Genomic DNA, 25,272 nt, shown 5'->3' with positions numbered 1-25,272 from the left:
CCTTAATGAACTTCAATAACATGAAGTTAAGATGAACTAAGAATGAATAATACTTCTACAGTATTTAATAATCTTAGTTCAGTGCTAGTTTCAACATTTACTAATACTTTATTAAAATCAATGGTTGTATTTGACAACAGTTAAAGCACCGTTTTAACAGTTAACATGAACACATAATGAAAAGCTTTATTTATATTAACTAACATTAAGATATGGGTTGCCCACTGAAGCTAAGCAGGGTTGAGCCTGGAAAGTACCAGCTGACCTGTATGGGAGACCTTCTGAGAAAACCAGGTTGCTGCTGGAAGAGCAACATGACTGGCGTTAGTGGGGCCAGCAGGGGGCGCTCACCCTGTGCTCTGTGTGGGTCCTAACGCCCCAAAAAGTCATCTTCATTTATATAGCGCTTTTAACAGTGCAGATTGTTCCAAAGCAGCTTTACAGTGATAATAGGAAATTAAATCTATCTATCTATCACAAACATACTGATTGACTGACAGACAGACAGCTAGATAAACAATAGACAGACAGAGAGACAGATACAGTAGATACTGTAGCTATATAGATAAATTGACAGAGAGATAGACACAGACAGACGGACATATATATATATATATATATATATATATATATATATATATATATATATATATATATATATATATATATATACATATATATATATATATATATATATATATATATATATATATATATATTAGGCCTATAAAAAATCGTTACATATTGACATTATAACTTTAAATATGCCACTTAGTGCTTACATTTGTAAATTATTCCAGTCTGCGGAGTAGAATAATTTTGATCGCAAATGTATGTTTACAGGCATCGCGTGTGTCCCTGAGGTTATTCCGTAGGAAACATCATCGTGACGTCATCATCCCGAAACTGAAAGTAGCTACAGTCTATGGCTGCAGTTCTGCTGTGAGGAATGGAGATTTGGCAAAGTTTACCTCTGGACTGTCTGATCAGCATCTTCTCTCTTCTTCAAGATGAAGATTTAATCAGAGCATCCACAGTTTGTAAGGTAAGCGATAATGATGATGACATCCATGTATAATAGATGTCAGACGCGTAGAAGAGTGTAGAAAGCCCGAGAGTCAGACTGATTACTATGGGGGCTGGAAGGTCCAAAACTAGTACTTGTCGGAGGAAGTCAGACTTTCCCACTGATAGGCCAGCGGTGGATCTGTAACTTATCTGTAACTCACTTTCCTCAGCTGGCGAGCTCATGCTCATGTTGACCTAATATTATAATAAAATCTCTACCAATTTAAAATACCGTGGTGGTGCAATATAACTAACTACTTCTGTAGTGTTTTTTTTTTTTTTTTTTTTTTTTGTAGCCTACAATTTATTCTGAACCAGTAATCTTAAATTGATTCTCATTTTTTGTCACCTTGGCTTTGTCACTGTCATCTTTCATGTCAAATTCTATACATTTTAAGTCACTATAAGGGCAACTTGTCAATTACCAATCGAATTGACTAGTTGCCCATCCTACTGCAGAGAAAACAGAATCTGCATTAGAGGTGGCATATATAAAATTGAACATGCAAAACGAGCATACAAAACATTGTTTAACCACTTTAAAATAAAACACCCCTCAAAGCTTGTGTGGTTTTGATCAATTACCTTTATAATTGAATATTCTGAAAAGTGACATTTCCATTTTTCCATTTCACATTTGCATCAAAATAGTTAAAACATTGTTGCACCATTATGTTTTTGTAAATAGGCCTATCACGTTTTTGTCTTTCAGTTTATAACAGATTATTTTTTGACGACAATATTTAAGTATTAAATTGTTTTCCAGATGTATTTAGGGCCTATACGTTTTAGAAATTGAAGTCAAGTTTATACGTTTTTGAAAATGAACTTTTCAAATTAAATTCAAGTAATACATAATGTCGAGTACTTTTGAGTTTTATCTGGCTTGTAGATATTTAACCCGTGTCTGCAAGTTAAACTTTTTGAGTTAGTGCAGCTGCCAGTAAAATTATGCCAAAAGTTTTTGAAACAAAAAACCTGTTGAATTGCACTACTTGAAAAAAAAATGCACTGCATAAACTATGCTTGCATTGTATTTGCAAGACTTGTTTTTTTATTGGCTGAAATTCAACATAGTTGAATATTTAAACTGTGAACATGTCAATTAAAAATATTTCAAACACATTTTCATTATTCAAAATTCAATAACCCATATTAACCTTTCATATTTCACTTCTAAAATATTCAACCGATAATATTCTCTCTTATATTAGCTCTTAATGTACTGACTGGGCAAAGGAAGCTCACGTCCATCTCCTCAGGTCCAACAGGCAGGGCGGACAGGGAAATAACCTGGGTATTTTGAGCGATTTAGGCACATATCCGTTTCTAAGGTTTGAGTATGACTTTCGAGTCTAATGGCCCAAATTCCAAATTTGCTTACAAATCCCCCATGCGCTTTGCTGAAGCGAGAGCCATAAGAAACACTGTTTTGAATGACAGGTGTTTCATGTCTTACAGCTAGATTGGCTCAAACGGGGCACCTTTCATGGCTTCCAGAACCGGGGAAAGGATTCAGCCTCTTAGCTCCTTTTAGGAAGCGGATGACCAGATCGTTTTTCCCCTGTGACAAGCCAGACGGGGGTTTTGTAAATGCAGCTAGGGCTGCCAAATACGTAGGCTTTGGATGGGATTCTGCCCTTATCCAGCAGCTCTTGAAGGAAGTAGAGCACTTCCGTAATCCCGCAGTCTACGGGTAAAAAGCCTCAGGCTTTGCACCAGCCAGCAAACACCAACCATTTTGAGGCAAGAGTCGTCTAGTAGACGATGTGTGGGAGCTTCTCTCGTTCTGACCACTGGCCAAAGAACGGTCTGCCCTCCTGCACCGCTCCCCATCCCGAGATGGAGGCGTCCATGGACACCACCTGCACACTCGAGGAAGTCCACAGGTTTACACCTGACTGGTACCAGTCGATCGCTCTTCAAGGTTTCAGAGCTGTAAGTTAACACATTCCTAATCGACCTTGAGGCGAAACAGACCGCATGCCCAAGCTCGAGGCGGTACTGGTGCTTTTATCCATAACTGCAGCGGGTGCATGCGAAGCAGATCCAGCTTAGTAGTGATGATGCTGAGGCCAGACCCAGCATTTTCTGAAACCTCTTGTCTTGACTATAGTGCCGCAGTGGAAGGATTTCGTGATTCGCTGAATGTTCAGTCTGCGCTCTGGCGACAGTCGCGCTGTCATAGACAGCGAGTTCAGTTCTGTGCCCAGAAAGGATATTTCCTCACTGAGAGACAGCAAACTTTTCGCCCAATTGACTGTGAGACCTAGATTCTCGAGGTGCTTGAGTAATGTGGTCCTGTGTTCTGTGACCTCTGAATGAGATCGAGTTATAATCAGCCATTCGTACCAGTAGTTAAAAACTTGCATGCCCCGAAGTTTCATTAATGTAATCTGTTTTACATTAATTCAAAATTAAGGATTTTGTTTGGCTTCAATATCTCATGGAAAAGAGGTTTTCCCCTAGCGTAAGATATTACACGGCACTAGAGAACCTCTCGTAATAGAACTGAAGATTTTATGAACGTTATAAAATGTATAACATAGAAATATAAAATTTTCTAGGTAACTAATCATATAATCAAATGCGTGACATTAAGCATGTGAAACACAAAAGATGCTATTTGAAAAATTCACAATTCCTAACATCCATCCATTGTTTTTTTTCAATGCCAGCTCGCTGTTATCATAAAGTAAGAGGGACACATACCAAATACTGCTATTTTCGAATTCATGTATAATTTTTTACTTTGCACTGTAATTGTGATGCTGCTATAAATTGTAAAACAGAAGAAAAAAAAGAGCTAAATGGAAGCATTTTCACTAGTGGTCAGACTTGTGGACCTCACATACTGTATGTTATCTTCTTCATGCACATTTAATTTGTGTGTAGGATTGGTGCTATGCTGCGGAGACACCGTGGTTGTGGAGGTAAGTCAGTAAAGGTTATATGTCGTTTAAACATCACTTAAACTGTCAAATTACAATAATTATCTGTGCTGTTTAAGCTGTTTAATAAGGGTCATTCCTGGGATTCAGTGCCTTTTGTGTCCCCATCATGATCTTACAGCATTAAAATGTATTTAAGTAGTAAATGTATTTGAAGTAGTAGTGTATTTAAGTTCTTTAGTAATGTTTTACTGTTTCTTATCAAAATTCAGTTCAAACTAAATTAATATTTTAACTGGTTGTAGGTGAAAGATCCATCTGTCCATTTTTATACCACTGGTCCACCCTGTTATTGCTTAGTCCACCCTACTGAGTCAAGTTAAGTCAAGTCACCTTTATTTATATAGTGCTTTTACAAAACAGATTGTATCAAAATAGCTTTACATAGAAAGGAAAATAATACAACAAGTTTCTTTCTAGAATAAAATTGCGTCATCGCCCACCTGAAGGAAGGCAGATATCTATATATCTATATACAATATAATATTAAGCAGTTTTTGTTTACAATAATTTCATAAAAATAGCACAAAAAACCCTAATAATTCATTGACAATGAAAATGTATTGGAGTATCAATGATAAACGTAAATGCCTTTTAGGCAAAAAAAAAAAAAAAAAAAGTAAAATGATGTGTTTATTAAAAAGCATGTACAATTCATAAAAGGACAATGGCACATGAGTTGTCTAATAAAATGTACAAAATAAATTAGAATCTAAATTAGAAGTATTTTTTTTTGTCCCTGTGGACACCTTCCATTTCATTGATTTTGTTTAATAAATAGTCGGGGAGCCAAAGTCTCAAAATTGGGTTGAACCTGACATGGTCTGCCATACTTTTTATTTGTGTTTTTTTCTGTTAACTTTGACCCTTAGAACAAATAATTGGAGGGTCTGCTCTGCTGGAAATATCGGGGGGAAAAAATTCTGGACATTTCAAGATGTAATCTAAAATCTAAATATTTTTTTTCATCAAATCCTTAGTGGGTCGGTTAGGTTGTCAATAAATGCATTCCAGATACACAGAACACATGTGCTGACAACATCCACTGAAAAAATAACTCTTAAATAACTCACATTTCTACATGATTTTGCATCAATTAAATGAGGCGTTTTCTCAATTTTTTCCAATATTTTCATCTTTACTTCATTGGCAATCAACTATTCCCCTAAGTTATGACATCAGTCAATAAGCCATTCTTTTCATCAAACACTAAACTCATTCCACAGAAAAAATAATAAAAATCTAACCAAAATCAAGAGATCTGTGAGGATTTCACTACTAGTTGGTCAATCAACAGGCTCAGAACTTCAATAGAATTTTAGACTACTCTCAAAATTCTTATAAACATGCAGGATATTTAGCATCACGGCTCACTTACAAACAAACACAGCTCAGCTTAAATTGAGCTTGACATGTTTTTTTTTAATATTTTCCATCACTGTATCATGATTATGATTTTTCTTTTAAAAACTGAGTTTTACGGCCCTGAATGCCAGGGATTACGCATGAATGCATTCCTCTGAGGATGTCTTGTTTTATCAGCACACTCTCCTGTTGAGATGCTAAAGATCGAATGCTTGTGTAGGAGAATGTGTCTGCGGAGATGGAGTTTCTGCAATGTTTCCCAGCATCTCTCAAACACCGGGACACACTCATGGAAAGCATATTACCTGCGTCGTTCTCTCCTGGAGATGAAAATGAAGACCGGCAGGTCGAGTGCAGACTACACGTGCAAAACCCTACGAGGACACAACGGCAAGTGATCTTAGACAAACATATACTTTAATGCCAATGCACATCACATCAAGGACTATTTAAATTGTCTTCAGGTAATTTTATGACACATTGGCCACATTTACATGCAACCAAATAATCTGTTAGTAAAGTGAATCAGGTTGGAAGTTGTGGTGTAGACCTGACATAATAACTGTAATGGCTTGAATCCAATTGATTTGCTAAAAATGAATTACTAAATACAGTATATTCGCTAAAGCAACAATTACACTGTAGCTCCGATGACATTCATGCTTTCTCTGGTTATGAACGCAGGAAATAGGCCGTTTTGTTTTCCACAATATATGTACTGCAAATGTAAATGAATATGTAGATATGCGTTATTAATCTGAAATCAGGGTTCATTCGGATTGATGCAAATCATAGTTTTTGAGTCACTCTGGTCCTCCACAGGCAGAGTTGTGGGTTTGGCGTACCTGTCTGGGAACGACGGCCACTCAGACCTGTGGAGAGGCTCTCCAGTTGTCTGCAGTGCATCGACAGACGGGACAGTCAAAGCCTGGGACATTCACAAGGTATTACAGGCTTTCTCGTTCGTGTGGCAAAGACCTGATGAAAGTGTGTTGGCCTGAAGCTGGATCTTAAGAAACACCTATGGCATATTTCTCCCCCAAATCAGACAGAGAACATAGCTTGAAGAAAGAACTGTCTCTACAAAGACAGTTCCGTGTTGATTCAGTTACTTTCAATAACTGTAAAATTAATCAATTATAGAATGAGTTCAATTCAGCTTTAAAGCAGTCAAGTCAATAATAATATTGCTGAATATTAAAGAGATAGTTTACCTTAAAATGAAAATGAAAAATAAAAATCACCCCATAATTTACAGCCATACTAGGTGTATACGACTTTCTTCTCTAAGACGAACACAATCAGAGTTCAGGCTCTTCCAAGTTTTATAATGGCAGTGAATGAAGGATGAGTTTTTGAAGGTACAGCTCCGGTGGGATAATAAAGACCTTCTGAAGTGAAGTCATGCTTTTGTGTAAGAAACATATCCATATTTATAACTTTATCAATTAAAATAACTAGCTTCCGACAGACGGCCATACGCAGGTCGATTTACGCCAGCAGAGCCCTGATACGATGTAGGAGTAGCATAAACTTACAGTAGAGGAGAGTCTATGCCTCTCGCGGTTCAAACAAACAGGACTGGGCAACAAACTCAAGCTCCTTCCACATTGTTCTTTAAAGGTTCTCATTTAGACTTCTCATTCGTGACTGGTGTTGTGTTTCACTCTGTGCTTCTGCGTTCGTCAATGCATCATGTCAAGTGTTACTCTTGTGGTGTAAGTCCGTGTAAGGCCGTTACTGGAAGCAAGTGATTATAATTTGTTGCAAGTTGATAATTTGAAGTTTTAATTATGAATATTTTTTTTACACAAATGCATGGCTTCACTTCAGAAAGCCTTTATTAGGAGCCTGTGGAGCACTTTTATCATGGACAGATGCACTTTTATCATGGACAGATGCACTTTTATCATGGATAGATGCACTTTTATCATGGATAGATGCCCTTTTATCACAGACAGATGCACTTTTATCATGGACAGATGCACTTTTATCACGGATAGATGCACTTTTATCATGGATAGATGCACTTTTATCACAGACAGATGCACTTTTATCATGGACAGATGCACTTTTATCACAGACCGATGCACTTTTATCATGAATAGATGCACATTTTTTGGACTTCAAAGTCTCATTCTCCATTGACTGCCATTATAAAGCAGAAGAGCCAGGATATTATTTTAAATTACTCTGATTGTGTTCGAAAAAAGAACTTCATACTCTGCTTGAGTAAATCATGGGGTAATCTTTATTTTTGGGTGAACTATCCCTTTAAGCAAGACAGGAGCGACAGTTACAAGGGAACCCAAGCAGATATGGAGAAATATACAGTATATATATATATATATATATATTATAGTAACGAATTGAGGCGGGCGAACCAAACACAAATTAATCAAATTAATCTCTCATGGGATTGATTCAAATGTGATCCAGCACTCCAGTTTCTGGAACTCACATTCCATTGACTGGATGGCTCCAAAAGGTCTGCTTTGGGGGACAATAAACCCCAACCAGAAGACTTTTTATGGTCCTGCAGACCAGCAGAATGCCACCCCTTTGATCCTGGACAAAGATGTTACACAGATCTTTTTCTCTCACTCAGATATCAGCAAGAACTTTGCCTGACTTTTGAACACACATTAACCTCACTTTTGAGATCTGAGATCTCACACATCAAATTAAAACTGCGGTTATGGAATTTCCCTTGCGGTAATGTTGAGTGGCTCAATAGCGCGATATGCGGTATTACCGCCATTTATTTATTTATTTATTTAATTTATATGTATTTGTTGCTATATAAATAAAGTTTACGATGTGGACAAAAACGGGGACATTTTCAGTAACCAATGTAACCGAAACTAAACAGCGTCTACAGTATATGCGCATTGAAAGACTTTCACTCAGTGCGCATATTGTTATGACAACGGACTTTGAGCGAGTTGTTTATTCAACGAACACGTTTTAAAAAAAGGTGATTCATTAAAAGAGATGTAAAGATCAATATGTTAATTATTTTTAACTTTGAGGTTCAACTTTTCAAGGCTCAGCTGAGCAGCAATGCGTCGCATGGGCAACGCTGAAGCTGATGCTTCACCTATTAGAGACCCATATAGCATTGATTCAATGCGTGACTCACTGATTTTATGCTGTGGGATGCTGACTAGCGCTGCTGCTGACGCGCATTTATGGGAAAATACCTATGGAAAATACCCGTGAAGAGAACGTTAAAATGATGATGCGACAAATATTTAGCTTCCCTTTGACACGACAAGCTTTTCACGACTTCAAAGACAGACGCAGGTAATTGCACGTGCTCTGCCGATCTCTCTCATTCACTGTCTGTGTGAAGCCTGTAGGCTACACATCACCATGATAAACAGTCTTGTTATCATTATGAACTTGTTTAACATTCAATAGACCTGCATTAAAGGAACACTCCGACTTTTTGGGACTTTAGCCTATTCACCTTACCCCCCAGAGTTAGATAAGTCCATACATACCTTTTTCATCTCCGTGCGTGCTTTAAGTCTGTTTGATTAGGGTATAAATATGTTTTTATCTTGATGCGGTGCGGGCGCGCTTGAAAAAAAAACGAGCGTGTTCACCGCGTTGAACTTGCACCCTGCGCGCGGCGCGCCTAGTAGCCTAAATTTGAAATAACCATGGAAATAACGAACTTGAGCGTGCAAAAGGGTACGATAGGCTGTGAGTTCATTGTGCAAAAACAATTTGTGCTATTACTTTCCCCTTATTCTATCCTATAGTAATGCAATTATACTGTATATTATATACTGTTGAATACATTTGGTTCAGCTAATAAATTGCATTTAAAACATATTGATTCCTGTAATAATAATTATTTATTCATGTAATATTTATAAATCTGGGTGCGTTAATATCCACTTGTCCTGTCTGTGCTATAGATGGGATGGCCGTATCCTTCAGCACATTATGGTCCGTGTGGCAAATTCCATTTTTTCAAAATAGTCGTCCATTGAAATGTACCGAGCAAACATAATCCCTTGATAATCTATTTAGGTGTGTTTGGATAAATATCCAGAGTAGCCTAAGTTAGCCATTTCTTCATCCAGTCAGCGTTTTTAGTTGGAATTCTGTGAAACATGGTATTACGTCCCCTGTTTACTGTCGCAGCTATTTACAATAGAGCGAAAACCCATGACTGTGAACTACGCTTTTACTATTTATAAATTGCTGACTCTGTTACCCAAACACTGAGCGAACTCTCCGCTCCTCACCACGGCGTGTCTCCGGTGATGCGGTTATCACTCCGCCAAAGTAGCAGTGCTTCGCCTTCAGAGAATAGTTCCCAGGTTTTATACGGTTAAAAGATGTCTGTGTCTCATTTGACTTTGTTATTTGTACATTCTGTGACTATACAAATCACAACATGTAAATAGGAAAACGTTTGCGTTATTTTGCCACTCATTTGGATTAGTATGAAAGCTGCAACCATTCACATCCAGTCTTTGTGCTAAGCTAGGCTAGCGGTGGGTGCGTCAAACAGACTTATAGCACGCACGGAGATGAAAAAGGTATGTATGGACTTATCTAACTCTGGGGGGTAAGGTGAATAGGCTAAAGTCCCAAAAAGTCGGAGTGTTCCTTTAAGTTCAAAACAAGAAGAGTATAGCCTTATAAAAAAAAAAAACGTGAAAATCGCGGTTGCTGCGGTTACGTGCAATCCTCTGCGGTTGACTTGTCAGAAGCGCGGTACTACAATATTGTGGTTACCGCGACAGCCCTAACTCGCACAGAACAATTCTTGGACTTAAAATCAAACATCATAATTCTTATTGCTTTCTGCAATTCATGTGTTGTTTTTGTTAATGCTTAGATCACATATTAATCATGTAATTGTTGTTAACTATTAACTCTTGTAATTGTTAGACAACTATTAGAAGTGTGAATGAAAAGGTATCCTATCAAAAGAATCGTACGCTCTTAATTCAAAAGATGGCTTGATTGAAATTTGTGTAAAATGTTTTGTATGATTATAATAATCTATGTTTAAACTGTGGTATTTTGTCTCTCTGCTAAGTGCTGGAGACCAGGCAGCCCATAGATCAGGCATAATTTATGATAAGTAGAAGATAGATCCACCTCTGAAATGATGCCATTGTCTCATTGGCCAGAAGTTTTCTGGGAGGTTGGACTAACTTTTAAGTTAAAGGTCCGAATAAAGGAGCAAGACCTCATGTTCAGTTCGTTCGATGTTTGTTCAGTTTTTGTAACTGTTAAGTTCGTGCCTCTCTCTAAAACAGCAAGAGAGTGTTCTGTTCGCGCTTCTCTCTGAAAACAACAATAGAGCTTCGTCTAGAAACTCATTAGGAAACCACAACGACATCTTAGACCAGCAGACAAATAACCCATCAAGATCGGGGTTAAAACAGCTCATTCAAGCCATCTAACTCGTTTTACTTTAATTTCTTTCCTTTGTTTTCTTTTTCGTAAAAGTCTCGTTTCAAAGTTAAGTTTGCTGCAAAGTTCGTTCAAACGTCTCTCCTGCAACGCGCTTCGAATCGTAAAGACTTTCATTCGCCGCTAACACCCACGTGATCGGCAGCCCAGGAACTTCCATCCAGACACTTCAAAGACAACCAGCCACGCGGACCCGGGAAACCCCTTCTACGAAACAGACAAAGGGAACTCCCAAAGCCATGCATGAACTTGCAAGTAACACTTCAGACTCTAACTGAACTGGTGCTTTAATGTTAATTGAATAACCTCTCTAAGAAACAAAGGTTTAAATTAATGCTTGGTGGTTCTTTCAGGTCTCTTACAAAGTGCATCTCTGAGAACTCATTCCTTTCCTCTGTTTCTCTTTCCGCGACTGTATGAATGTATGTGTGTGCGTGTGTGTGTATGACCGTGTTAGACATCAGTTTAATGTGTTAGAATAGCTAATAAAGTCTTCCATATATTTGAAAATATAAATTGCCTTGTGTTGTGCTTGCATATTTAATGTCTTGTACTGTTCGATCTAAAGTTACCTTGCTAATATATAGTGTTTCACTATAGATTGGGTATTTATATCCTTGCAAAGGTTATAATTACGGCCCGTTCAAATGAACTCTAAACGAGTCATTTGCTCGGTTCCATAGTGATTTGGTGATTTGGTTTCCGGCCCCCCTTAAATACATATTATGTATATTATTAAATGTTGCATTTGCTACAATATATATATATATATATATATATATTATTTATTTATTTATTTATTTTTTTAACTAACTAAAGTTAGTTTTGATTTCACTTCTGTTGCAAAGATCATTAGTTGTTAATTTAAGTGCCGCTAACACAACACCGTTCTAATAGAAAACTCTTAATGTGCTCTGGCCACTCATTCACACAACAGCAGTGCCTGGGGCTCGAGAACACACTCCCTGAAAAATAAAAATAAAAAATCTCTGCTCAAACTTTAAAAATGCAAGCCCATGAAAACGCAGACGGCGTGCACATGCGCATCACGTGTTTAGTCTAGGTGTGTAGTCCTTCTCAAATCAACCTTCAACAAACTACTTGTCTGGTTTTAAAAATCTATAATACAGAAATTTGTATCGCTTCTATAGATGCCATACTTCTTAAGATGTAAGGAACACATCAGGATTTATGGGAAGTATTCCCGGTTCCAGCTGACCTAATCAATGCAGCCTAACATTGAATTCGATAGTTGACATTGAAAGTCGATAGTGTGTTATGTGTATGCAAGGTCAAAGAGATGTGTTTATACTGTAGTGTAGATTTGAACTGACAGAGTGCGTCTGCTTCCTGGAGAATGTTAGGAAGTGTTCCAGAGTTTTGGTGATTAATAGGAAAAGGATCTACCGCCTGCAGTCGATTTTGATATTCTAAACCCTACCTAGAATACAGCAGGGTTACTGCTATGATATTATTTTTTATGACAGTTCATGCAACCAAACTGAAGTCAGTTTTTGATCCAGCTGTACAGTAACTGTGGTTTTCTGCAGGGTGTGAGTTTGTGGTCGAGTCCGGCCCAGAGCCCGTTGCGGGACCTCACGGTTGACCCGGCGCAGTCTGTGGTCGTCACATCCGACAGCGTGGGGACCATCAAGACCTGGAGTGGCTCCAGCGGAGAGGAGCTGGCCTGCTTCACGTCGGGGCTCTCCGAGACCACACTGCTGTCGTTCAGCTACAGAGACAGCTCTTTTCTCATGGTAGGCTATCGTTTACTAACGTGTAGCTGCACAATTAATGTGTGGTATGTGCTAAGTGAACTAAGTGAACACTCCTTGAAGCCAGAATTGCTTGAATCCAACCGTTTTCTCAATTGGATTTTAAAAATACAGTGCCGTGATGTGTACGTTTACATACGTTTTACACCTCACAAACGTTTCTTTTCATCTCCTGTCTTAGGAACATTTCAGTGAAAGAGACTTTTACTAAATATTGGCTAAAAAAATCTTTTCTGACATGTATGTGTTACATGTTTAGTCTGCCGTGTTTCATCGTGTTCTTGGTCCAGTATCTGTGAGCTACTTTCCCCCAGTCTCTTTAATCAGTGACGTCATTTATCTTTTTCATTTACTAATCAAGCACTTTTTTTAATGTATTTAGTCCCTTTAGTCCCTCTCGGGGAACATTTATACGACAACAATGTGCTTAAAATGGAGAAGTTTTTCTGTGTACAGTTTCCGTGTACAGGCAACATCATTGTCAACACAATCCCCATTTACATGGAGCCACGAAAACGACTACAAACACTGTATTCTGCACCCAGGCCAGAAGATGGCGATGAAACACTATAGACTGAACACGTAATACGCATGTGGACATCATCGTTTTCAGAGACTCGCGTTTTTGTTGTAGACACAAAGACCATTTTCAGATAACATGCACTTTGAACCCTTTATCAATTTTGCATTTTCACGCACCTAAAACCCTGTTGTCCTGTAAATGAACGGCCAAAACGCATTAAAAGTTTTTTTGTTGTAAACGGTGTCGTGTAAGCTGACCCTCAGTCTTTGTCCGTTCTCGTTAATGACAGCGTTAGTGTGTTTCTCCTGATTTTATCCTGTTTCCCAAGTCTTTGCTATTAAAGCCAATCTCCTGATTTTATCCTGTTTCTCCTGATTTTATCCTGTTTCCCAAGTCTTTGCTATTAAAGCCAATCTCGTAGTATTCTTCCTTGTCGTGCGATTTACTATTACTGTACGTAACAATATGTCCTCTTCTTTGATTAATATTTATTTATTGACATATTAGGTGGGAACTGTTGTTGGGTCTCTGCTCGTCCTGACTTGCCCTGCACTGTGTGAAGTCTCAAGACACGAGGTGTGCGACTCCTTCAGGCTGAACCTCCTCCTCTCATCGCCAGATAAAAAATGGATATTCGCGGCCTCCAAAGAAAACTTTAACTTGAGCCCAAAGGTAAGCCCAGCACTCAAACCTAGTTTCAGTCCTTTTCATCGTTGGAACAGATCAGAATAGATGGGTTCCAGGTATAAAAACCCCAAATCTGCATAGAAATATATATATTTTTATTTAAACCTTTCATGATAGAGCTATATATATACTCCTGCACAAACGTCTCGGTTACGGATGTAACCCTCGTTCCCTGAGTAGGGAACGGAGACGTTACGTCAGAAGTGATGGAGAATGGGGGTTTCGCATAGAAAGCCAATCCTCTTCGAGTATTTAAAAACGAGCCAATGGCATGAAAATGCCTTGGGGCTGCGGAATTTGCATAGCGTATCTCCGCCCCACGCAGTGGGTATAAAAGGAGGAAGTGAACGCAACCGCAGTATGTCTTCGCTGAGGAGCCAAGGCTGAACTCCGGCGTCTACCCAGCGATACAGCCGAAGTGGCAGGGAGACGTAACGTCTTCGTTCCCTACTCAGGGAACGAGGGTTACATCCGTAACCGAGACGTTCCCTTTCGTAGTCACTTCGAGTTACGTCAGAAGTGACGGAGAATGGGGGTCAGTGCCATCACGCCATCTTCAAGCTGTCTTCCAGTGCCCTGTGAAAGTCTGGACCCCTGAACCTTTTTTTTTTTTTTTTTTTTTTAACAGGGATCCCACTTTGACACAGGCATACCAAGGTACACTGGGAAACATATCCCGGGAGGGACATGCTACCAGATGCCTACCGAAGGAGGACTTACAAATACGCATATGGCCGCATAGGAACGCATATGGAGATCACTGGAGCACCAACCGCAGGTGGCTACTAGAATTTAACTCCAGGGGTGGCAGATGGCTTGCCAAGGGAAGACACATGCTCAGAGAGGCTTACAGTGGATAATACACATGAGACAGTTACCATAGGGAACCGTGCACATGGAGGCACCTAGCCAGCATCCAGAGCAACAGCAGTGGTGCCCGCATCATCGGTGCTGGAGGACTCGAGGCTTCAACGGAAGACACTGAGGAAATATCGTACTTATCCAATCCGAGGAGTGGGATGGCGAGTAAGCGAAGACACCTAAGCGGTCCAGTACTGGCGGAAGCGAGTACGTGAGAGGACACCGGCTCAATTCGCAGATTATAGAATCTCGCGAAGGTGTTTGGTGTCGCCCAGCCTGCAGCTCTGCAAATGTCTGTTAGCGAGGCGCCATGCGCTAGAGCCCAAGAGGAGGCCACACTCCGAGTGGAATGGGCCGTCACACCAAGGGGGCACGGACGGCCTTGCTGCTGGTAAGACAAAGCAATGGCGTCCACTATCCAGTGAGACAGCCGTTGCTTTGAGAGAGCCCTTCCCTTCTGGCTCCCCCCATGACAGACAAAGAGCTGGTCTGAGGTCCTGAAACACTGCATTCTGTCAACGTAGGTGCGGAGAGCACGTACCGGACAGAGCAGTGCCAAGGCTGGGTCTGCCCCCTCCAGGGGCAGCGCTTGCAGGTTCACCACCTGGTCCCGGAAGGGAGTGGTGGGAACCTTGGGCACGTATCCAGGCCGGGGTCTCAGGATCACGTGAGAGTAAGCCGGCTCGAACTCCAGGCACGCTTCGTCAACGGAGAATGCGTGCAGGTCCCCCACCTCTTGTCATGTCATGTTTATTTATAAAGCACATTTAAAAACAGCTTCCGCTGACCAAAGTGCTGGACATATAAAATCAGTTAATCAAAAACAATCTCAAAATAATAAAATACAATGGATCATTACGTAATAGAAAATAAAACATAGTAGAACGGCCAAAGTAACCTGCTTAAAACGCTATGGAAAACAGGTGTGTTTTTAGACTGCTTTTAAATTGCTCAACAGATTCTGCGGATCTAACGGAGATAGGTAGGCTATTCCAGAGCCGTGGTCCTACCACTGAAAACGCTCTGTCCCCGCGGGTGATCAGCTCCTTTTGACTGTCCCGAAAACTAGGCTCATCCGCTGACCTTAATGCTCTGGCGGGGGTGTAAGAGTACAGCATATCGGAAAGATAAGGTGGTGCAGTATTAGTTAAACATTTAAAAACTATTAATAAAATTTTAAACTGCACTCTAAAAGATACAGGGAGCCAGTGTAATGAGGCCAGTACAGGGGTAATTTGGTCCCTCTTTCTTTTCCCTGTCAGAAACCGAGCAGCCGCATTCTGTACCCCTTGGAGGCGGCGGAGAGAGCGCTGTTCGAGTCCGCAGTACAAGGAATTACAGTAGTCCAGCCGCGATGTCACGAAGGCATGGACTGCTCTCTCTAGGTCTTTCTTGGGGAGATAGGGCTTGATTTTACTTAAAAGTCTTAAATGATAAAAGCTACTCTTTACCACTACACTGACCTGTTTGTCAAATTTAAAACTACAATCAAGAATCACTCCTAAATTTTTTGTGCTTGAGCGAGAGAATGTATCCAGTGGGCCGATAGCACTGTCCCAGCCCTGCAGACAGTTTGGTTTCCCAAAGACTACAATTTCGGTTTTGTTTTTATTAAGACTTAAAAAATTTGAGTCCAACCATAATACCACCTCCTCAAGACAGTTCTGTAAAGTTTTAATCGCAGTAAGGTCGTTTAAGTTCAATGGGAGGTAGACTTGAACATCGTCTGCAAAGCAGTGAAAGGCCACATTGTGTTTCCTAAAAATGGCCCCGAGCGGAAGCATATAGAGTGAGAATAAAACAGGGCTTAAAATTGCACCCTGGGGCAGGCCGTAATTTAGTGACAATGTTGAAGAAGAGTGGTCACCAAGCTGAACCGAGAAACTTCTGTTAGATAAAAACGATTTAAACCATTGCAGGGCAGTACCCTTAATGCCCGCGCAATGCTCTAACCGCGATAGGAGTGTGGCATGGTCTACAGTGTCAAATGCGGCTGTTAAGTCTAAGAGCACCAGAACAGTAGATTTGCCTACATCAGCAGCTAAAAACAAATCATTTAAAACTTTTAAAAGGGCTGTTTCTGTGCTATGCTGGGATTTAAATCCAGATTGGAATAATTCAGTGATTCCATTTTCATCAAGGTGAGGCTGTAATTTATCATATACAACTTTCTCTACTATCTTAGACAGGAATGGAAGTTTAGAAATTGGTCTAAAATTTGATATCACAGTAGGATCAAGGTTTGTTTTTTTCAGCAGGGGCTGGACCACAGCATGTTTGAAAGCCGCTGGAAAGCAGCCAGACAGCAGTGAAGAATTAATAAAATCCAAAATAAGAGGACCAATTGTCGGAAATACCTCTTTAAAGAGGCGTGATGGAATAATGTCAAGAGGACAGTTTGAAGGCTTCATCTGCTGAACAACTTTGGTTAAATAAGACAGAGACACCGTCTCAAAATGATCAAACACAGCCGCACTTGGACACAGTATCTGAGGCTCAGACACATAGGGGGTGAGAGAGGACCTAACAGCACACACCTTTTCATGGAAAAACAGCAGAAATTTGTCACATAATTCAGTTGAAGCTTCAACGTCAGCACAATCACAAGGGTTTAAAAGAGAATTTAACATTTTAAAAAGAAGCTGTGGCTTATGGCTGTTACTGGAAACCAGATTGGATAAAAACTGAGTTTTTGCAGCTTTAACAGCTTTCTGGTAATCTAACAGGCTGTTTCTTAATATTTCATAGGACACTTGCAAACGGTCCTTTTTCCATTTCCTCTCTGCGCGTCTGCACGCACGTCTATGTGCGCGCGTGACATCATTCAACCATGGCTCCAATACTGGTTTAGATTTTTTACTTCCCAGTGGAGCTACTTCGTCCAGCAAGTTCGAGCATTTCGAGTTGAAAACACCAAGCCATTGATCAACATCTACATTCTCTATGTCACACATATGAAATAATGAGTCATCAAAAGCGCATAAAAAGCGCGAGACAGTCTGGCTATTTATCGTGCGCACCCGGCGCGCTGGGGCACACGGTTTATCCACGGCGCCAGGCAATGTAACAGAGAACAGTATTGCAAAGTGATCCGAGATGCCGGAGTTGCAGATTTCCTCTATGTTTACGGTTAATCCAAAGGACAGCACAATATCCAGTGTATGACCCTTCTCGTGTGATGCCCCAACCACCCATTGAGTGAGATTAAAAGAATCAGTCATTTCTAGAAAATCCTTGGCCAACTGGTTCGATTTACAGCAGACATGGACATTCATATCCCCTGCTATTAGAAAATGGTCATAGGTAATAGTTAGCTCTGCAACAAAGTCTGTAAAGTCATCGATGAAAGACTTATTAAATTTTGGGGGGCGATAGACTAGAGCACACAGAACTGGAACGTCGGCATTTAAAACAAAAGTCTGTAATTCAAAGCTCGAAAATGAGTTTGTTTGTACTTGTCTACAGTTAAGACTTGACTTGAAAACTGAAGCCAGCCCTCCACTTCTGCCGGTGCTACGTGGGGTGTTTAAGAACGAACAATCCGGGGGTGTAAGCTCGGAGAACGGAGCGCACTCACCGACTTGCAGCCAAGTTTCACACATAAGAAATATATCCAACTGGCGTGATATGAAGAAGTCGTTGAGGATGAACGTCTTATTAGTGAGGGATCTGGTATTGAGGAGGCCAAATTTGAGAGTTTGCTCCTCATGGCCCAGTACAGAGCAGCGTTTCAACTCCCGGAGGCATCCCTGGACCACACCGCGGCTGTGCCTGCGGCGCCTGCGCAGCGGTGCCTCCAGCGGCAGGTGACGTGGCGCGGCGCTCAGTTCGCCGGGGTTTAGGAGCTGAATCCACCGCAGACCCGGTACTCTGTGAGGTGCCGAGTATCCATTTTCTCGGGCATAAGGTTTAATCCAATAGCAGCGAACTCAAACCCGCCTCGTCCCGTCCAGGAGCCACACGTGCAGCCTCCAGAGATCGGGACGAGGGTGCCACAGAGTGCCCCGTCTCTGAGTGAGTAGATCTTGTCTCAGAGGAATAGGCCAAGGAGGTGCTGTCGCGAGGAGCATGAGTTCGGAGAACCACGTCTTGGTGGGCCAATAGGGGGCTACCAGCAAGACCTGCTCCTCGTCCTCCTTGATCTCGCACAACACCCGTGCAAGAAGGCTCACTGGGGGAAACGCATACTTGCGTGGGCCCCGCGGCCAGCTCTGCGCCAGTGCATCTGTGCCGAGCGTACCCTCGGTCAGGGAATAAAACTGAGCGCAGTGGGATGAGTCCCGGGAGGCGAACAGATCTATCTGTGCCTCCCCAAACTGGTCCCAAATCAGCTGGACCGTCTGGGGATGGAGTCGCCATTCGCCGGAGATAGGGCGGACCCGTGACAGCTCGTCGGCTGCCAGGTTCCGGTCTCCTGGAATGTATACTGCACGAAGGGACCTCAGGTGCTTCTGACTCCATTGCAGGAGGTGGCGGGCAAGCTGCGACAACCGGCATGAGCGTAGACCCCCCTGGTGGTTAATGTACGCTACTGCAGTGGTGTTGTCTGAACGAACAAGTACATGTTGACCCCTGAGCAGCGCTCGAAAGCGGTGCAGGGCCAGGCGTACTGCCAGCAGCTCGAGGCAATTGATGTGCATGAGGCGCTGGGGTCCTGTCCAGGAACCCGCGGCTGCATGCCCATTGCACATGGCACCCCAACCGGTGGTAGATGCATCCGTGGAGACAACGAGATGCCTGGAAACTCGCTGAAGAGGGACACCGGCCCGTAAAAAGCTGAGGTTCAACCACGGGAAGAAGGTTCGGCGGCACGCTGGAGTCACTGGAACTCGGAGCGAGCCGCGATGCCATGCCCACCTCGGGACTCGATCGCGAAGCGGTCTCATATGAAGCAAACCGAGCGGCGTTGCCGCGGCCGCGGATGCCATATGCCCCAGGAGCCTCTGAAACAGTTTCAGTGGAACCGCACTCTTGCCCTCGAACTGTCGAAGACAAGTCAGCAGTGAGTGCGCGCGCTCGCTCGTGAGCACAGTCAGTTACCCCGCCCGGATGCGCAGTCGAAGCCCGCTCCCCGACAGAAGAGACCAGGGAAGGACCAGCGTTCCACGGGGGTCTGTTCTGCTGGCGATAGAGGGGGAGGGGAGTGGCGTAGTCGAGGGACGACACACGCTCCCTTCCACACCCTCAGAGACAGAGAGGAATGAGTGGGCTGACGCACTGGGACATCGAGCGCACTCATTCCTGTCTGTGTGCTCAGTGATGATGTCAAGTCTTTCTTTAACCAACTCAGGGTACTGCCCACCCGTGGGTGAGCAGCGGGGAGCTGAGAACAAAAGATTCTCCCCCGGTGGAGGGCCGGGGCCTACTACCACCTCCTGGGAAACACTCGACTTCATCACTAAGCAGCCCGTCTCAGGAGCGTCGCTTGGCCTGGCGTTTAGCGGGGCGTGCGGCCTGAGGGGAAGGCTGCTGCTGCTGGGGCCGCGTGGGAGGGAGGGGAGCTGCAGGGGGGCGTCCTCGGCGGCGAGCAGGGGGAGGCATCTGTACCGACGGCTGGGTGGAGGCAGCAGCTGGCCGTCGGGGCAGAATATGTTTGATCGCCTTCGTCTGCTGCTGGGCAGTCGAAAACTGCTGGGCAAAGTCCTCGACTGCACCGCCGAAAAGACCAACCTGGGAGAGCGGGGCGTCAAGCAGACGAGTCCGCTCGACATCCCGTGTGTCTGCCAGGTAAAGCCAGAGATGGCGCTCGGGATCAGACACGGGCAACGCTGGCACTCCCGAGGGAGGCAACGCAGCCGCATCCTCATCTCCCGAGGAATCAAGCCCGCCTTGTGATGCTGCGATCGACATCGCATCATCCTCTGGAGCGCCGAACGAAACAGATGGTACCTGCGAAGAGGCAGACGGCTGAATCGAACTGGCGCTCGCTGGCTCTAACACTGGAGCGGGGGGTGTGGCCCGAGGAACTATCGTCGGGGCTTTGTTCCACACCGTCACCGTCAGATCACCCTGCCCGCGAGTCGAAGAGCTTCTCGTGAAAGAAGCAGATCGAGTAGCGGGGACGGGGACTCTCACTTTAGTCAGATCATTGAGTCTAGATCTCAGTGTAGAGATGGTCATGTTCCCACAGAAAGAACATGAGTCATCCACGAACGCTGCTGCTGCATGCTGAATGCCCAGGCATACAGAGCAGCGATCGTGACCATCAGAAGATGACATGAATCGACCGCACCCAGAAGAACACGGGGGAGACATCTTTAAAAAAACGTGCCACGTGCAGCTCTTTCAATGAGAGGAGGAAATTCACTCTTTCAGCGCTGAGGCGACCAGGGAGAAGCGCAAAGTCTGGCAGACCACTGCTCAGATCGCAGGCGATGCAGAATCTCGCTGGGTACCGCCGTCACACCAACACTGAAGAGGACGCTCGTCTCGAAGAGTCTTGAATCAGTGAGAATGGCTTTAGGAGTGAAGAGGTCTCTTGGCTCCGAAGCGAAAACATACTGCGGTTGCGTTCACTTCCTCCTTTTATACCCACTGCGTGGGGCGGAGATACGCTATGCAAATTCCACAGCCCCAAGGCATTTTCATGCCATTGGCTCGTTTTTAAATACTCGAAGAGGATTGGCTTTCTATGCGAAACCCCCATTCTCCGTCACTTCTGACGTAACTCGAAGTGACTACGAAAGGGAACCGCAAGAGTAATTTCAGGGTCTTTTGTTAAAAATAACGTTTATTAGTCAAATTCTCATTGGAAAAACAAAATAGCAATAGCAATCACACAAGGACTGAACTGAGTATATTGAATATGTGTATTAATATGTTTATGGAATGCTTTGTGATAATCTTATTTAATGTGTATATTACTTAGTCAATAGTTTGGACATTTTTATTTGATTAGTTCTCAGTATGCAATTTTGTACCTTTTGGTCTTTTTTCAAAAATATTTTTTCTTCAAATTATTTCATGTTTGAGCTCATCGGTTTCCAAGGGTTTAACTCGTATGCCTATGGGGAAAGAACTGATTTTGGATTACTGCATAAAATAATATGTGAGAAAGTTCTTATACGTTTTGTTCATGATAATCTTCACCAAGGAACATGAATTTTGAAGCGAGAAGTACAAAAAGTAGGCTATAAACACTTCACTATGGTCGTCCTCACTGCGCTTCCGACAACTTTCAGTCGTCATTTTTTATTGCTTTCAGTTCATATGTAAAAAACATTTTCCCTTAAGGTTGATGAGTTTACCTGTTCGATGTGATGATGTTTAATGTCCCTGACAACATCTGGAGTCCCATTCATCTGATGTATTTTATGTCACAGAATAAAATGTGAGAGTATCTTGAGGTTGTGTTCAACACAGACCTTATTTCAGGTATTTAACCAAAAACCCACTGGCTTTGAGACAATGGAACCAGAAGTGCTAAAATGCAACTCGTTTAGAGGTTTTGGCCTACGGAAATACACTATCCCTGCAGCATAACAAAATTACAGATATCCCGAATGAAATGCATGTTTAAGTTAGTTTGGAAAGACTGGTGTGTGTTTGGGCAGGTTTTCTACAGTGAGAGTGTGTGTTGTCCTGCTGAAGACGAGGACATTGTGTGTAATAGTCTGCCCGTCTCTGGCTGCTGTGCCGCCGTCTTCCTCCCGTCTCAACCGGCTCGACTCGCAGTGATCCAGTCTGAAGGCCTCTTCACCAACAAAACACTTGCAGTCTTCGACCTGGCCTTAAAGGAGTCCAAATACAAAAGGGAACCACAAGGTTAGAAAACTATTGCTTTTCTTGTGTAAGCAAAAAATTTGCCATTTTTGTGTGTCCCTTTGCAAATGCAAATGAGCTGCTTCTTCTGCTCAGAAGAGGGTGGAGCTTCAGAGACTCCAGCAATAAAAAAACACACCAATCACTCCAAAACTCAGAAATAACCCTAAGCGAGTTTCTGAATTGGTAGTGGAGACATTTATGTAGTTGTTGTGGAGTTACATTGATTCACCTCATCGACTTGCCTGTACCGTCATGTTTAACTTTTACACAAGTGTCCACAGTTCCTGAGGTGTTCATAAGACAGCGGTGACATGTTCTGTTCAGTGCTCATCTGTGCTTAACCACAGAACAGTTTCAGGCTTTGCTGGATCTTCTGCCGTTGCGTTAGAGCTGGTCACTGGTTGTTGCTTGTGAAACCAAATGTTGGCTGGTGTGTGTAAACGTACAAATTAAGGGTCGGTAATATTATAATAAGATCCCCTTCCTACATCAGAAGGGGAGCGAAATCTGATCGGCTTATTTTTTTGACATGCTTGCAGAGAAAGGCTTACCAAAACTAAGTTTCTGGGTTTCACTTTTCAGGTTTTCTGGGTTGGTAGATGCACAGAGGACTATGCTGGGTTGGTAGATGCACAGAGGACTGTGAATCTGAAAAAGTCAGATTTTCATGATATGTCCCATTTAGTGCAATATTTGTTGTTTACAATCTTCACGGACCAACAAATTGAAAATTTTTTGATGTGATGTTTCCTGAATGTCATGCCTTCCTGCTGTAGCTCAGCAAGTGGCGTGTTTCGAGGTCACGCTGAGCCATCAGTCAGATGTGGTCCTCGAGGCGAGAGGGAACAGTACTCTTCTGGTCGCAGACGGGAACCATCTGAAGGTCTACACGTTTAAAGGAGAACTTGTGGCTAGTTTTCAAGACCATTTACAGCCAATCGTTGCTCTCTGTGTGGTAAGTGTTTGAACACTCACATCTACACTTTCCCTGCGAGTCGTCTCGCTCATAAAGCATGCGTTGTACTGACTCTGCAGGACAGTTTCCGGGTGGTGACCGCATCTCGAGACCTGTCTCTCAGAGTACTGACCTGGAGAAATGACCCAGAGCATGGGCTGACCCTGGAGAGCCAGTATCACCTGCTCGGAGGATCCCTCCAGAGATCCAGGTACAGCGCAATCACCCGTACTAACAACTAGGGTTGTCACTTTTGAGAAAAAAAAAGTCATGTTCGATTTTCCATGTCTAAAAACGTCTCCATTTTCAACACCAATTGACCTATGGCTAAGCCACGCCCCCTCCACTCACTCGGACAAACAGTCAGCATTCGGGGACAGGCGCTATGGCAGTTGTCACAGTAGGAGACATTTCACAGGAGGCAATTGGATAACGTTAACGTTTTCTATTGTTAGGCTAACGTTAGACTAACGTTACGTTAGAGATTTTAAAGATAACGTTCAAATACGTTGACTTAATTTGATGAACGTCAACGTTGTTGACTTTATTTGATGAATCAGATGTAGACATCCTTTCTTAATTTATCTACGTTTAGTTGGTGTTGTGGTCTACCGCATATAATTGCATAACTTAATCCAGAGCAGACACTTATCTCGGTTGAGATGTGGCTTGGGAAAGGGTAAAAAATTCACACCGTCGCCCAGCCTCTCGGGAACCTAGTGTCGGAGTAGCATGTACCCCATAAACACCGTTTGACCATTTTAAACTTAAAATGACAAGAAAAAACAAATGAAAACTGACTAACTGCAATGGATTTGAATGGACGTGGAAGCAGAGAATGTATTGGGTTAGCTTCGCACTGTGATTGGCTCATCACGTTTGAGGGTGTGGCTTAGCAATTATAGGTCAATTATAGGCAAATCCATGGATACCTAACAGGCATTAGGACGCGCACAAGTCAGCAATATTTCGGGTGATTTATTGACATGAAGTTCACACTGACAAACAGGAGTGCAATATTCAGAGATTGTAATCAACACCCTCTGACCCAACTGCGGGTAAAAATGAGCTTTGGTGGGAAACGCTGTCAAATCACGAGCCAATCTGCCGTGTTTCTTCTATGTTTACTCACTTTGCTGGGGAAGTTTGTGTCAGCCAAATCTGCGCAGCTTTAGCTCAAATACACCACTCGTGAGTCCTCATGATATATTAAATATAGTGTATTGCAGAATCTGCACATTTCTGGCTTCCTTGAACACGCAACAAATAACGCTGTACTTGTTCACTTGCATTGAAGTAATAGCGAATATTAAAAAGCATTTGGTTAACAGAAAAGATATTATTTTCCAACATCCTACATGTTCTGTGTCCTGTACATGGATTGATCTGTCAAACTAAAACACATTTTTGTTAAAAATCGATTCCCCGTTTTTTTTTGTTTTTTTTTTAAATCTTGTGTTGGTTTGTCTGATCGATTTTCAAATCTAAAGTGACAGCCCTTATTACAAGTGATGTTCACATGTAATGTATTTTGTAAGTTGACGTTTGTCTTTTTTTTTCTCTGTCTAGAGGATTCACCGATGTTGCCTGTGATTACTCCAGTATAGTGGCCTCGGTGGAGTCATTGGATGGGAAGGATGTTTTGAAGGCTTATACCTTTGATTTCTGAAACCCCCACATGTATTCAGATCTTTTGCTCTTGCATTGATGAGAAAATAAAAGCGTTTTCAAACAATTCAAAACTGTTAAAAGGCTGTAAGCTCATCTTCAGTTAGCGTACACACCTTAGCCTTTACATTAATGTAAAATAAAGACAGTTTTCATTTTTTGTTTGCATACAGTCTATTTATTTTATTACAAATAACTTTACAAACATGG

General features: G+C 42.3%; 1 protein-coding gene across 2 annotated transcripts; it reads left to right on the top strand.

Moving 5' to 3' along the window:
* The first annotated feature begins 887 nt into the window (after nucleotides 1-887).
* Nucleotides 888-25,230, top strand: fbxw12 (F-box and WD repeat domain containing 12). Of its 2 annotated transcripts, none has more exons than XM_089124102.1 (10): nucleotides 888-1,045; nucleotides 3,964-4,001; nucleotides 5,605-5,778; nucleotides 6,211-6,328; nucleotides 12,380-12,586; nucleotides 13,635-13,799; nucleotides 22,229-22,439; nucleotides 23,216-23,394; nucleotides 23,475-23,605; nucleotides 24,964-25,230. In XM_089124102.1, the coding sequence occupies exons 1-10, from the start codon at nucleotides 950-952 to the stop codon at nucleotides 25,061-25,063; spliced, it is 1,419 nt and encodes a 472-aa protein (XP_088980228.1). In that variant the 5' UTR covers nucleotides 888-949; the 3' UTR covers nucleotides 25,064-25,230. The 2 variants fall into 2 exon arrangements, with proteins under 2 accessions (XP_088980228.1, XP_088980229.1); XM_089124103.1 differs by having other exon boundaries at nucleotides 889-1,045; nucleotides 5,562-5,778.
* Nucleotides 25,231-25,272: the final 42 nt, after the last annotated feature.

The sequence above is a fragment of the Pimephales promelas genome, chromosome 20 (assembly GCF_988280905.1).
Source record: "Pimephales promelas chromosome 20, fPimPro1.hap1.1, whole genome shotgun sequence".
In the NCBI taxonomy this organism is placed as follows: domain Eukaryota; kingdom Metazoa; phylum Chordata; class Actinopteri; order Cypriniformes; family Leuciscidae; genus Pimephales; species Pimephales promelas.
Note: the sequence above shows the minus strand (reverse complement) of the source record. Positions and strands in the feature narration are given on the sequence as shown.